Here is a 15911-nt window from a genome sequence, read left to right on the forward strand (position 1 = left end):
ATGGGATTAGAATCCCTTGGCCTTTTCTTCCACAATGCAAGGTAGCGTATACATACACTGCTATCTCTTTTTGAGTTTTATCCTCAAACAAAGAAGAAAGAAAAAAAGCGTTGTGTTATTCCTCTGCTATCTTATATTTCTACAGTGCTTCAATAACTTTTGTTTTGTACATTTTTACTAGAAAGATGTTGTCTTTTACTTGTATAACTTTTTAAATAATTAATACTACTTGTGCTTAACTATTGCATGTTAGAATAAATTAAAATGAAAATTTAGGCGTAAATTAACAAAAAGAAAATTTGTTTTACCAAAACAACTTATGCAGAATTTTTCTATAATCATTTTATATGGTTGCAAACGCAATGCATTGCCCACGTTATTTCCCAATAATGCGTTTTTCCATTTTTTTATATTTTATCAGAAAACTAAGACCCAAGATTACATTTATAATTTTCGTTCAGGTATTCATTCTTCCTCTTCTTGGGTTAGTATATAAAAACTTGTCTTTTAATTTCTATGTTGTTATTATTATTCATAACACTTTTCATAACCATTACATTTTTTTGTTTTGGTTTTTTTTAAACTAATCTATTTTATCTCATTCTAAGTTTAATTTTAAAATAAAAACACTTTTTTCTAATTTTCAAATGTTGGGTGTGTGGTTTTTGCAATTATTGATAAGAAGTATAAAACAAAGCATAAAGTTTAGAGGTAGAAGAAATTCTTATAGGCATAATTTTCAAAATAAAAAAATAAAAAATACGGTTTCCAAGCCAACGAGGCTTAATTTCTCGTTCCTTCAAGTTTACCTTTTCTGTGACCTCTATATCTTCCATGGCATTGATCTCTCTCTCAACAGGCCTGTGATTGATCAAAACTTAAACTACATGGGGCTAAAAGTGACTTCTCCAACAATCAGTGGCGCCATAGCTAGGCAACGTGTTTCCTTCAATGGCATTCTCCATGGCAATCATTTGCAAGTATTTTAAACCTCCATCGTCCTCTCCTTCCAAATAAAATAATAAAAAGTGTAAAAATATGAATGTATACACTAATTTTTATTGTTTATGTTCTTATTTCTTTATTGATTAGCAGCATAGAAAAGTTAGACTTGAAAAGAGTGGGATGCCGAGCGAAGTTGTTGGGAACAATAGTGACTCTATGTGGAGCCATGTTGATGACATTTTATAAAGGAAGTATCGTCAACTTTCTCGGTACAAAGCACGGCCACCAACCGAACATACCATCCACGGCCGTGCACAACCACCACAACAAGGGAGAGTACATCAAAGGCTCCATTTTGCTCATCATCTCCGTTTTTGTTTGGGCAGCCTTCTTCGTCCTTCAAGCAATAACCTTGAGAAAATACACAGCTCATCTTTCTCTCACCGCCTTGGTTTTGCTTTCTGGGAACCCTTCAGGCTATTGTTGCCACCCTTGCCATGGAGCGTCGCCTTTCCGTGTGGACCATCGGTTGGGATTGGAACCTTCTAGCATCTGCTTATGCGGTAAGAAAGACAATTATTATCAGATATTTTTTTATCTTTAAAATAAATGCACGATGCCTCACAATATTGAGATACAAATTATGTAGGGAATTGTGACGACAGGGGTGGCATATTATGTTCAAGGTATGGTTATGAAAAGAAGAGGGCCAGTTTTTGTTACAGCTTTTGGTCCTATGGTAGTAGTGATTGTTGCCTTCATGGGTCATTTCATCTTGGCTGAAGAGATTTATGTTGGAGGGTAACTCATCAATTTCTTTCTGTCTTTCTTGTCTATATAATTACTTTTCTCACTAAGATAATAATCCTAATTATATGATATTTTTATGTTTGGAATTTTCAGGATAATTGGAACAGTGGTGATTGTGATAGGGTTATACTTTGTTTTGTGGGGAATGTATAAGGAAAGCAAAGAGAAGAAGGAAGAAGTTAATGGAGAGATTATTGTTGAAGCAATAATAGACGAAGGTGATCATCATGATCATCAATTGCCTATGATAAATGAAGGTATTGAATTAGCAATTGATCAAAAGAAAGAGGGTTTGACCATTACTACTATTCCATCCATGGCTTCACCTAATTACATGGAAAAAGAACACTAACAAAGAATATTATTATGTAACCAATCAAGATTTTTTTGAATTCTTACGTATATACTACTCCATAATACATATTTTATGTGATTTGTTACATATATACTACTTCATATATTCAATAATACATAAATGATGTTATCTTCAATATACTTAATATAATCTAACATATTTCGTATACAAAATATAAATTCTTACTAACCTTAAATTTTTGTTAATTTGTTTTTCGAAAAATCACTGTACCAGTCGATCGTCGATGTTTTCCTTCTTCACCACTTATACTTCCCTCATTGCTTCAAATATTGGAGTAATGAGAGTAAAATAAGACATTAGTTTTAAAATAAATTAAAAATATTTTTATTTCAATATTTGAAATTTGGTCATCGCGTTTTTCTAAATAGATGTTGTGCGTGCTAATACCTTTTTCATACACAAATGACTTCCGAACTCAACTTTATTTTTCGCAGACCATTTTTTCTAAAATTGTTTGCTTTATTTCGGTGTCCATTCACGCTGGCCACTCCTATTTTCTTTTAGAACTAATTTTTTTGAGGAGGTCGGCTGCTCTGCATCACGTGGCGTCACAAACAATCATAAATGGATTTCATTCCACTCCTTAAACCAATCCGTTTTAAAATTGAGGTTTTGTGACTTTTTATATATTTGGGTGGAATATATCACACTAGAGGAAAATAAAAAAGATTAAAGAAAAAATGGAAAGCTACAATTAGAGAAGTGAGATTTGTTTTAGGGTTTGCACCCCTCAACCTCTAAATCAACCCACACCAACCCGCATTTCTTCTTCGATTTTTCAGACACTCCACATGGATTTCACCTTTCGAAATCCTTCTCCCTCTCCACCTTAAAATCATCTTGGTCATATCTCCTTTTCCATATCCGATGAAGACATATATGAAGACAAGCCTTGGAAACTCCTCAATTTGACCAATCCAACACCTGAGAAGACAATCTTTCTGTCCAACATTGGTCTGGTTATGGCCTTCATCTTTGAAATTGTCTACTTCTTCGAGGACAATACAATGACGATGATCTCAAGGATTGTGAATATAAATTGTTGGCAATTCTCTTATTTTCGTACTATTTCTTAGTCTGTCGACTTTAGAAGAACTTGAAGAACCATAAATGGAGTTGGCTTGTAATAGTGTCGACGTTTTGTCTGTGAATGTGAAATCGAAGGTGATGATTAATGGAATGGACACCTTAGTGGATTTGTTTCTGAATAAATTGTTATTTGTTGAATTTAGTTGGGAGAACTTTGAATTTTCTAATGCAATTGGATTTTTTTTTAAAATAGTGTAATTAGAGTTTTGCGAAAATTCACTAGAGTCTGTATGTTTCGAGTTTCAATTTCCATTTATTGTGTAGTCCAACAACTTTGTGGAAGGAGAGTTTCTCTGCAGATCAAAAGTAGTTCGAGGAGTTGGAGAAGGTTTTAGCCTTCCAAGTGTGGAGGGCAATGTTTTGACGGTCCATGGAGTACCCTATTGATTCATATCTTAATTAAAATGGGTGTTTTCCAGAGATTTTTGAGTTTCAATTGGGAAACTATTTCTGTTTGAATAGTTCCCTCAGTTTCTTCTGCTTAATTGAACTTGTTTTGCTTTCTATTTGTAATTTTGTTTTATTACGCCTCCCGTGAAATCATGACTTGAATTGCCTAAATAAAGAAACTAGTTACTAAGAATATCCCTAATTGAACTTGAATTTTGTTTTCTGGTCCATTAACATCAACCCAAAATATCCCTAATCAGACTTCAACCACTTTCAGTTTTTTTTCTTCTCAAAAAGATACATTGAGCCAGCATGTAGAAAAAATCCAAAAAGATTATAATAGGGCTAGAGAAAAGTCCAATACAAAAAAAATTAGAAAGCTGCGAGGTCGATAGCAATAGTAGAGACATTGTAACTTGAAAAAAGAGAGGAGTTGCTAGTCCAAAAACCCTGAAAGAAAGCATATATCTTTCAAAAGATGGATGGTTGATTTGCTTTTGTCCCGGTTATTTCTCTCCAACCAAACAGACCAAATCACAGCTACAATAGTATTGAACTTAATGACATTCTTCTGATTATATGTTGCTTGATGAGACAAATATCAAAACAAAGGGATTGCACATTAAGTTGTTGATTTTTCCAGCCAATAAGAATTTCAAGCTTTTTCCAGAATATCTTTGTAGTTTGGCAAGTGGTAAAAATATGATTAATCTCTTCAGAATGCTTATAGCACATGACACACCAGTTCGGGTTGAGCTAAAGAGCCCGAATCCTTTTTTGTAGTATGCCGGCTGTATTTATGCATTTATGTAAAAGGGACCAGAGGAAGAATCTGCATTTTTTCGGTATTTTTGATTTCCAAAACTTCTGGAAAATATCAGTGTTGATATTAGTTTCATCTCTTTGTTCAACATTGATCAAGACCTTTTTTAGTGAAGCAATTGCTGAATTTGCCGTCAGAGTTTAACTTCCACTTAGGGAGATCAGGACCTCTACTTCCATTTGGAGAGATAAGGGGTTGTTTTAGGCTATCCCATTGCTGCCTTTCCAAGCTTCTTAACGGCCTTCTAGGAAAAATATCCCAGTCCGAAATGTTAGCGTTCCAAGCATCTTTGATAGTTCCATCTTGGATAGTAGAAAGATAAAAAAATATGGGCTTGTGCAAGTATAATGGACTGTTTTATCAAATGCTTTTTCAATGTCCAATTTGAAGATGAAGCCCTTAGTTTTCTTTACTTTTCAGAAGTCAATGGCTTCATTAGCAATGAGAATGGCATTTGTGATTTGTGTCTCCCTTTAACGAAAACCATTTGGTATTCGGATATGGTGGGAGGAAGAGTCAAACTTTCAGTCAGGGTCTTAGCCATAAGCTTATAGAGAGTTGTGGTGAGACTGATAGGTCTATATTCTGTCGCTGTAATACACCTCTCTTTTTGCAATAAAAGCGATGTAAGTATCGTTGACAATTTTGTTTATGATCCCCTTTTGGACAAAAAATCTGTAAAGACAGTCAAAGTATCCTTCTTGAGAATGTTCCAATTATGCTTCAGGAATTCCATAGTGAATCCATCTAGCTCGGGGGTTTTGTTGTTAGCAAAAGATTTCAGAGTAGTAAGAATTTCAATCTCATTGAAAGGAAGACACAATGCATTCTCGCTGCTTGTAGAGATGGGTGACCGATTAAGATTTGCAATCAACCAATTGGAAGGTTTATTTGATATATAAATATCATTGAAAACCTTTTCAATGGAGACGTTAGTATTATAGTTTTTCCCCAAAACACTTTGAATACTGGTAATGGCGCTTCGTCTTTGTCGGGCGCAACAAATTTGATGAAAGAAGTCAGTATTTTCATCCCCTTCTGTAAGTCATAGTCTTTTGCATTTCTGAGCCCAAAGCGGTGTTTCTTTGTGGATAAAATTGTTCACTTCTGTCTAGAACAATTCTACGAGAGCTGTCTAACTCGGTCATCTCATTGTTCCTTTCTCTCAAATCAATTTCTTTGATCCATCTCCGGTTCAACCACTTTCAGTTAGAACTAGTGAATTTGTAGTTTTAGATTTCTTGCTGAAGTACTTCTATTACTCGTTTTGATTGGTGTGTTTTTGTTTATTTTAGAATGATGCAGAATGAAGTTAGAAGCACAACATCGCAAGGTAGAATAGCATGGTTTTGAGCAAAACGCAGAGCGCTGCTACGAAATTTAAAAGCACATACAAAAAATGCACTCAAAACATAAAGATTGAGTTATAGGACGTCACCTTAATTTCTGTGAACACAAAGATTAATTTGAATTGTAGAACACTACATCTAGCTTCTTTAGACATGATCGGCTAAGAATTAATTGTTCATAGTTTGCAAGAAATGATATAATATGCCCGATGAATCAATGATTGAGTTATTCATCAAAAGTAAAACTAAAACAAATCCCAAGCTAGGTGTTTAATTTTCATACAACAATCTTTCAATTTGTGTTTTCTTTGCCTTTCATTTTGAATGATTTTAATTCCTTCAAGTAAAATCGAATCAGATTCAACAAACAAAACTCCTAGTATCTTTGATGTCAGTCACTCTTCATGTTGTCATACGCTTATAACATAATTAGTTTTTTACTATCATTTAATGTAAATATTGTAATAGTGCAAGTTTATCATTTTGAAGAAGGGTACATTAGCTCCTTGCTCATATTTGCTAAAAAAAAATTATAAGATATATTCAACATTAGCTTTTTGTTCATATTTGTCACAAATAACTTTTCCTTTGTGGCAACTCGAGACCCGGTTGAATTGAGAGAATTGAAATGACATAAATCGGATTGAAACGGATATTACGTACAAGATTTTGTAGCTTAGCTTAAGCATGAGAATAACCTATTTTCATGCATTATTTGTATATGTCCATCAACTATATCCATTCAAAATTATGTATTTTTTTTCACTCATTTTTTCTTTTTTAATTCATTTTTTATTCTTTTATTTTATATAATATTATAATTAATTAATTTAGATTAATTACACAACAATTGAATGGGGCCTTTTTAAAAAGAAGCATAATAAATTGAAATATTTCTATCAATTATTCATTATTCATAAATGAATATATATATATATATATATATATATATATATATTCATAAAATATATCCTATCATAAATTACTCATTTTAAAAATTTAGTAATTAATATTATTATTTGATTTTTAAATAATGAATTGTTCTCAAACTTTTGAATTAAGTTAATCGCTTATCAATTAATAAATTAAAATTATATAGGGTTTTTCTGATTAATTTTATAAATGAAATGCAAAAATAATTTATTCCTATGCGTTGTTAATAACAACATTTTCATGCACATAGATAACATAGATGTTCTTAATTTTCAACAATTTTATTCTCAAAATTATTATTTTAAGACATTCTTAACTTCTAGTAATCTTATTCTCATCTCAGACGGCAATTAGTTGGAAAGAAGTAATTAAACATCTCCAAAAACAAACTAATTCTAAGACAATGGATATAATTTGTCAAATAATACAAATATTTTCTCTATTGATCAGCTTTAAAATGGTATCTTCTTTCTAAAAATATTATATATATATATATATATATATATAAAGCATGCACCGAAAAGAAATCAGAATAATAGTTTTGAACTTAGCATTATTGAAGTATATATAATTAATAGTATGAAAAAAAAATTCTTTGTAACAAGTATTGATTTGATTGTGTGTACCATACAGATTGATGTGGAATTCTTAACCAAATGTTAAAGATAAGATAGAACAATCCATGTGAGGTATAATAGTTGATATGAATACTCTTATGTTCGATCTTTTTAAACCCTACATATATGGGAATATGAAATTGAAGTTTCTTTTCAGTTTTCCCTTTTTCCATGTTTTTATTTGTCTTTAATGTATAACATGTTTCAACCAAAACACACCAATATATCTCACCACTCTCAAGAAAAGTAAAATACTTTATAGATAGAGTGATATCTAAATAAACGAAAAGAAACGGAAACTTTGTAATGGAAAAATCCACCTACTTCTAGAGAGCTTTTACACTTTAGATAAAAAAATTTATTAAAATTCAAATGAGTATTAATTAGTGAATACACTTCATTAATCTAGAAGACATATTCCTAGATTAGTACTCTTTTAGTAATTGAACGTATTCAATTAGTTATGTCTTTTTTAAATCTCATATCATCACATAACTTGAATTGTTCTTGAAGAAGTCAAATAGTTTTCATGAAAAATCTATTTATGACGTAAGGATTTACATTCATATATGCTTCTATACATTATTTCTTGAATGTCCCTAGGAGAAGAATGATGATTTTTTTTCTTTTTTTTTAGAAAATGATATTGTATAGGTGAGTAGGCGCATCCAAGCATCCCCACTAGGTGAACACCCTCTTAACCTCCTTATCATTCTCATATATTTATTCAATAAAGCAAAGGCGATACATAGTCAATACAATTACAAAAAGACTAGAGATAAGCCTAAATGTAATGTATACAACATTAACAAAAAGCATTGATATTAGAAGTAGAATAGTTCTTTAAGAACTTATGTTTGGTTGACCATAAAGCAGTGAGCTTGTAGACATTCTCCCAAAGGTTGATTGAAGAGGTATAGCTTTGTTGAATAGCCTATTGTTTCTTTTCAACCATGTAAGCCAAGTGATGGCTGTCAGAAGTTTGAAAAGAATCAATCCCTTTTGTGACTTAGGTTGCTTAAAGCTTTAAAGCTATCAACAATATGCTCCCAACCAGTGCATTCCTTTGCTTTTCTCCGTAAGGATTTGATGAATGAACAATTGAGGAACATGTGATCAGTTGTCTCATTACTTTTCTTACATAATATGCACCAATTTGGATTGAGACAATGTTTTTTAATCCTATATTGAATAGTCTCAATTGTGAAGATCTCTTTGTAAGCTGCTATCCAAAAGGTAGAATTTGCATTTTTTTGGGAACTTTTGATTTTCAAAGATTCTTGAAGGGAAACGGATCATCTATAAGGCAAAGAAATTGATGAATTTAGTAAGGATGATCGATTCAATAGAAAAGGAACCATTTCTATTTATGGCTTCCAGATAGGGCAATCCATTTGATTATTATCTGAAAGTGAAGAAAGTTTCCTTCGTACATTTTTCCACTGAGAAACTTCTCTATATCCCTCAAATGCCTTCTGTTATGAATATCCCAAGCTTTACGATCAAAACTCCACATATGTCTAAGGGAGCCATTATGATTTTTGTGGAGAGAGTATATAATCTAGGAAAAGATCTATACAAAGGTTCAAAAGAGCACCAATTGCTAAGCAAAAAAGAGATGCCATTGTTTATTTTTCAACCCAAATGAGAGTTAAACCAATCAACATTTTTGCAGATAGATCTCCAGGGAGCATTGATGCTGCTATGTTTTGCACAAGTAGGTAAAATTTCCATAGCAATGAATGAATATTTTACCATAATGACAGATTTCCAGAGAGCATCAGGTTCATTAGGTACCTCCAAAGTCATTTTAATTTGTAAGCAGAGTAAAATTTGTATCGAGAGAAGAGATACCTCCAGCCCCCAAGTTCAAGAGGTGTAGTGACCATTGACCACTTGATCAGGTCTAGATTGTTTTTGTTTATGTCAGATAAGCAGATGTTGTCGAAATTTTCTCTCAAAAGAAAATTCCTCCGGATCATCTTTTCCTTTTTATAGATAGAAAAAAAAAAACTTCAAATCGAAAAATGAATAGAAATTTTTAAAGATTTTAAAGTAAAGATAATCTTTAAATATTCTCGAGTAAAGGCCTTGTTGATGAAGTATAAAACAAATATCGATCTTCTTTAAAATACCAAAAATGCCACCAAGGGAAGGAACAATAAGTATCCTCGAAATTTGGAAGCCATGTTTCTTTTTATATAGAATAATTTTGAAAAACTAAATATAAATTTTGTAAAAACATAACAAACTCAAAATTATATAAGCAAATATAAAAATTATTTTTTAATAGAAGAAAAAAAATATAATAATAAAAAAGGAGGAAAAAACTCAAACAAATTAAGTTGTCTATAAAATACATATTTGGTGTTTCAAAACACTTTATCATAAGCATTTTTCGAAAGTATTAATTCCTCTCTTTCCATCGTTCCTCTTTTTCTTTGATTTTAGCCATTGTAGCCAGACTTTTCTTCTTCTACATATTTATCTTCAAAAACAACATCCTTTCTTCTTTTTTTAACATAACAACACAAAGTCCATGGGATTATTCTTTGGCCATTTCTTCCAAAATGCAATGCCATACATCGCAGTCATCTTCCTCCAATTCGGCTACGCCGGACTGAACATCCTCTCTGCCATCGCCCTCAATGGTGGTATCAGTCACTACGTTCTTGTCGTCTACCGTCACGTCTTTGCCACTGCGATCATGGTGCCCTTTGCTCTCATTCTGGAGAGGTGCGTATAATCATATTCCTCTGCTATCATATATTTTTACCACACATTACAATAACTATTGTTTTGCTCAATTTCACTAAAAAGATACTATTTTTTACCTTGTGGTTAAGGCTTTTAAAATAATTATGGATATAGTTGTGGTTAACTATATTGCATGTTAGATTAAATTAAGAAGTATTTTGGAGGTAGATTAATAAATAATTTGTTTTGTCAAACAACGACTTAGGTGGGATTTTTCTATAATCATTTTTTTCTGCTTGAAAACGCATTCCAAGCATTATATCCCGACAACTCATTCTTCCATTCTTTTTTCTTTTCAGGAAATTTAGACCAAAGATTACAGTTAAGATTTTCATTCAGATGTTCGTTCTTGCTCTTCTTGGGTTAGTATCAAAACTTTGGCTTTTAATTTCTTAATAATTATTATTGTTATTGAGGTCACCTTCCAATCATTTCTTTCTCTTTTTTTTTGGGTTTTTATAAGAAAGTCTATTTTCTCTCTTTTTTTTCTAATTTTCAAAAGTTGGGTGTGTGGTTTCTGAAATTATTGGTAAAAAACAAAGCATAAAATTGAGAGGTGGAACAAGTTCTTCTACATGTAATTTTCAAAAGTTAAAAAATAAAAAATCAAATGGTCATGAAGCAACAACTTATCGTTTTCTTCAAGTTTACCTTTTTACTTTACCTCTATATATATCTTCCATATGCCATTGATTTCTGTCTCAACAGGCCATTGCTTGATCAAAACTTATACTACATGGGGCTAAAATTGACATCTCCAACAATCGCTTGCGCCATAGGCAACATGCTTCCTTCAATGACATTTGCTATGGCAGTCATTTGCAAGTACTTTAAACCTTGGTTACCCCCATCCTCTCGTTTCGAATAAAATAATAAAAAGTGTAAAAAATATGAATAAACATACTAATTTTTATTGGTCAAGTTTATTTTAACTTTGTGCATTCAAACCTTCTATAATCTTATTTCTTTGTCGATCTATCAGGATAGAAAAGTTGGACTTGAAAAGAGTGAGATGTCGAGCGAAGTTGTTGGGAACAATAGTGACCTTAGGTGGAGCCATGTTGATGACATTTTATAAAGGAAGTGTTGTCAACTTTCTCGGCACAAAGCACGGCCCCCAACCGAACATACCGTCCACGGCCGTGCTCAAGCACCACAACAAGGGAGAGTACATCAAAGGATCCATTTTGCTCATCATCTCCAATTTGGCTTGGGCGGCCTTCTTCGTCCTCCAAGCAATAACATTGAGAAAATACACTGCCCATCTTTCTCTCACCGCCTTGGTTTGCTTTTTGGGAACCCTTCAGGCCATTGTTGCCACCCTTGCCATGGAGCGTCGCCTCTCCGTGTGGACCATCGGTTGGGATTGGAACCTTCTAGCATCCGCTTATGCGGTAAGAAAGACAGTTATTATCAGATATTTTTCGATCTTTAAAATAAATGTAGGATGCCTCACAATATTGAGATACAAATTATGTAGGGAATTGTGACGACAGGGGTGGCATATTATGTTCAAGGTTTGGTTATGAAAAGAAGAGGGCCAGTTTTTGTTACAGCTTTTGGTCCTATGGTAGTAGTGATTGTTGCGTTCATGGGTCATTTCATCTTGGCCGAAGAGATTTATGTTGGAGGGTAACTCATCAATTTCTTTCTGTCTTTCTTGTCTATATAATTACTTTTCTCACTAAGATAATAATCCTAATTATATGATATTTTTATGTTTGGAATTTTCAGGATAATTGGAACAGTGGTGATTGTGATAGGGTTATACTTTGTTTTGTGGGGAATGTATAAGGAAAGCAAAGAGAAGAAGGAAGAAGTTAATGGAGAGATTATTGTTGAAGCAATAATAGGGGAAGGTATTGAATTAGCAATTGATCAAAAGAAAGAGGAGGGTTTGACCATTACTACTATTCCATCCATGGCTTCACCTAATTACATGGAAAAAGAACACTAACAAAGAAATTATGGTTAAGTAAGAAACTAAAAGGGGGAGGAGGAGAATATTGATGATTGAACACTCTTTTCTTTAAATTTTCCTTTTTTATATTCCATTTTATCCTCCACTCTTTCCTTTTAACTTTAGTTATTCTTTCTCAAACTAATCTATTTTTGGTTGGGTATAATGGGACTAACATATAAACTATTAGGTAAAATCTATCCATTGTGATTGGAGTATGAAAGGACATAACGATGTGCCAAAAAATATATAAAAGACTAGAAGATATTAATTAGCTGCACGTGCAAATATTGTATTGTATTTTTAATTTTTAAAATGACTTTATGGTTTGCAACTAAATAAAAAAATTAGGAAATGACACTTTATTTGGAAAAGACTATTATTCCATATCAAATACGAACTCTACATACCTAAGTTGTATTAATTCATATAGAAGGTAAAATGTATATGGCAATGCATGGAGTCAAAGGTTGATCTCAACGTTTATAATACAAACACCATATACTAATTGCGCTATGGTCATTCATATATATGCTACCATTAACGTAAAGTTGAGCATATGTACACGCACAAAGACACAAAAGTAAAGACCTTACAAAATAATAAATTATTAAAAAATAGAAAAATTGTAAAAAAAAAGGAGTTAATTTGACAAAACATTTACAAGCTCTATATAGCAAAATTTTAGATTTTATCGATAATAAACATTTAATAGCTAGTGATAAATAATGATATCCTTCTATCAGTGGCATTGATAGCGAGTGATAGAAAGTCTATCATTTGTTATCATTGATAGAATCCAAAATTTTTGTTATAGTTTATAAATATTTTTATTCGTTACAAAATATATAGTTAGTCTTTTTTTTTCGTTTCATATATTCGTTCTTCTTCTGTTTCATAACATATTTTTTTCCTTAAAAAATTTGTTATTCTTTCATTTCTTAGCATATATTCTCGTCACGTTCCTTCTATTTTGTTTAATTTTTTATTATTCAGTTCATCTTCTTGTCATGCTCGACATATAATTTTTATTAAAATGTTCCGTCATTTATATATACTATGGTATATTATTACATATATTCAATAATTACATATTCTTTTTCATGTTATGTGATTTTTTCTTATTGCGTATATATACACAAATTATATATTTATTAAGTATTTTTTTTTATTTCTTACATATATATGCTACGAATAATTCGTTTATATTTTGTGATTTGTTACATATATACCATTGCAAGATTTTTTTTTCATGTTTTGTGATTTTTTCTTACTACATTTATATACACTATATGCACAGATTATGTAGCCGATCAAGATTTTTTTGAATTCTTACATATATACTACTACATAATACATATATTTTCGGTGATTTGTTACATATATACTACTTCATATATTCAATAATGCATAAATGATGTTATCTTCAATATACTTAATATACTCTAATGTATTTCGAATACGAAATATAAATTCTTACTAATCTTAAATTTTTGTTAATTTGTTTTTCGAAAGATCACTGTACCAGTCGATCGTCGATGTTCTCCTTCTTCACCACTTATACTTCCCTCATTGCTTCAAATATTGGAGTAATGAGAGTAAAATAAGACATTTTTTTAAAATAAATTAAAAATATTTTCATTTCAAAATTTGAAATTTGGTCATCGCGTTTTTCTAAATAGAAGTTGTGCGTGCTAATACTTTTTTCATACACAAATGACTCCCGAACTCACAACTTTATTTTCGCAGACCATTTTTTCTAAAATTGTTTACTTTATTTCGGTGTTCATTCACGTTGGTCACTCCTATTTTCTTTTAGAACTAACTCTTTTGAGGACGTCGACTGCTATGCATCACGTGGCGTCACAAACAATCATAAATGGATTTCATTCCACTCCTTAAACCAATCCGTTTTAAAATTGAGGTTTTGTGACTTTTTATATATTTGGGTGGAATATATCACACTAGAGGAAAATAAAAAAGATTAAAGAAAAAATGGAAAGCTACAATTAGAGAAGTGAGATTTGTTTTAGGGTTTGCACCCCTCAACCTCTAAATCAACCCACACCAACCCGCATTTCTTCTTCGATTTTTCAGACACTCCACATGGATTTCACCTTTCGAAATCCTTCTCCCTCTCCACCTTAAAATCATCTTGGTCATATCTCCTTTTCCATATCCGATGAAGACATATATGAAGACAAGCCTTGGAAACTCCTCAATTTGACCAATCCAACACCTGAGAAGACAATCTTTCTGTCCAACATTGGTCTGGTTATGGCCTTCATCTTTGAAATTGTCTACTTCTTCGAGGACGATACAATGACGATGATCTCAAGGATTGTGAATATAAATTGTTGGCAATTCTCTTATTTCCGTACTATTTCTTAGTCTATCGACTTTAGAAGAACTTGAAGAACAGTCAGATGGAGTTGGCTTGTAATAGTGTCGACGTTTTGTCCGTGAATGTGAAATCGAAGGTGATGATTAATGGAATGGTCACCTTAGTGGATTTGTTTTTGAATAAATTGTTATTTGTTGATAGTTGGGAGAACTTTGAATTTTCTAATGCAATTGGATTTTTTTTTAAAATAGTGTAATTAGAGTTTTGCGAAAATTCACTAGAGTCTGTATGTTTCGAGTTTCAATTTCCATTTATTGTGTAGTCCAACAACTTTGTGGAAGGAGAGTTTCTCTGCAGATCAAAAGTAGTTCGAGGAGTTGGAGAAGGTTTCAGCCTTCCAAGTGTGGAGAGCAATGTTTTGACGGTCCATGGAGTACCCTATTGATTCATATATTAATTAAAATGGGTGTTTACCAGAGATTTTTGAGTTTCAATTGGGAAATTATTTCTGTTTGAATAGTTCCCTCAGTTTCTTCTGCTTAATTGAACTTGCTTTGCTTTCTATTTGTAATTTTGTTTTATTACGCCTCCGGTGAAATCATGACTTGAATTGCCTAAATAAAGAAACTAGTTACTAAGAATATCCCTAATTGAACTTGAATTTTGTTTTCTGGTCCATTAACATCAACCCAAAATATCCCTAATCAGATTTCAACCACTTCCAGTTTTTTTTCTTCTCAAAAAGATAAGTTGAGTCAGCATGTAGAAAAAATCCAAAAAGGTTATAATAGAGCTAGAGAAAAGTCCAATACAAAAAAAATTAGAAAGCAGCGAGGTGGATGGCAATAGTAGAGACATTGTAACTTGAAAAAAGAGAGGACTTGCAAGTCCAAACACCCGAAAGAGAGCATATATCTTTCCAAAGATGGATGATTGATTTGCTTTTGTCCCGGTTATTTCTCTCCAACCAAACAGACCAAATCACAGCCACCATTGTTTACGGACCAATCCATTTGTGAATTAAACCAATCTGCCCCTTTGAAGATATTTCTCCCTGGAGCTCTTGTGGTGCAGTATTTACCAGCAGCATGTAATTCCCCAATGTAAGACTTTGTATTTTGCAATTATAATTTTCTTCCAAAGGGGATCAATCTCAGAATGAAATCTCCAAATCCACTTGCATAAGAAGGAGAAATTTATGTCAGCCATTTTATGGATATTCAAGCCACCTTTTTGAATGGGGAGAGAGACTTTAGACCATCTAAGAAGATGGGTGAGTTTGTCCTCATTATGGTTCTTCCAGAGAAAATTACGCCAATGTCTTTCGATCGTCTTGAAATTGTCCGAAGGAGCTTTAAAATTAAAACAGAGAGCTGATAGGAGGGTAGGACTAGCAAGGGTAGACTTGATGAGAGTTAATTTGCCCCCTTTGAACATATAAGAATACTTCCAATTGCTCAATTTTTTGTGTATTTTCTCGACAATGTTATCCCAAAAATGAGATGAAGGACGGTTTAC

General features: G+C 32.2%; 2 protein-coding genes across 2 annotated transcripts; both read left to right on the forward strand.

The window, feature by feature from the left end:
- On the forward strand, nucleotides 1-2107 carry LOC101212206 (WAT1-related protein At5g07050). Its single transcript, XM_031881732.1, is given in 8 exon segments — nucleotides 1-41; nucleotides 422-484; nucleotides 860-932; nucleotides 934-980; nucleotides 1096-1399; nucleotides 1401-1508; nucleotides 1595-1746; nucleotides 1849-2107. Coding segments are annotated over 8 exon segments (1047 nt in total).
- Nucleotides 2108-9731: 7624 nt separating this feature from the next.
- On the forward strand, nucleotides 9732-12323 carry LOC101212451 (WAT1-related protein At5g07050). Its single transcript, XM_011653866.2, has 6 exons — nucleotides 9732-10068; nucleotides 10389-10451; nucleotides 10798-10914; nucleotides 11072-11483; nucleotides 11570-11721; nucleotides 11824-12323. Exons 1-6 carry the CDS (start codon nucleotides 9872-9874, stop codon nucleotides 12044-12046), a joined length of 1164 nt encoding a protein of 387 aa, XP_011652168.2. The 5' UTR covers nucleotides 9732-9871; the 3' UTR covers nucleotides 12047-12323.
- The last annotated feature ends 3588 nt before the right edge of the window (nucleotides 12324-15911 follow it).

This window comes from Cucumis sativus, chromosome 3, assembly GCF_000004075.3.
Source record: "Cucumis sativus cultivar 9930 chromosome 3, Cucumber_9930_V3, whole genome shotgun sequence".
Classification (NCBI taxonomy): domain Eukaryota; kingdom Viridiplantae; phylum Streptophyta; class Magnoliopsida; order Cucurbitales; family Cucurbitaceae; genus Cucumis; species Cucumis sativus.

Coding starts and splice junctions, on each gene's coding strand:
- LOC101212451 (XM_011653866.2), top strand. CDS start 9,872: ATGGGATTATTCTTTGGCCATTTCTTCCAAAATGCAATGCCATACATC. Junction 10,452..10,797: donor TTCGTTCTTGCTCTTCTTGG/GTTAGTATCAAA, acceptor CTGTCTCAACAG/GCCATTGCTTGATCAAAACT. Junction 11,722..11,823: donor GAAGAGATTTATGTTGGAGG/GTAACTCATCAA, acceptor TGGAATTTTCAG/GATAATTGGAACAGTGGTGA.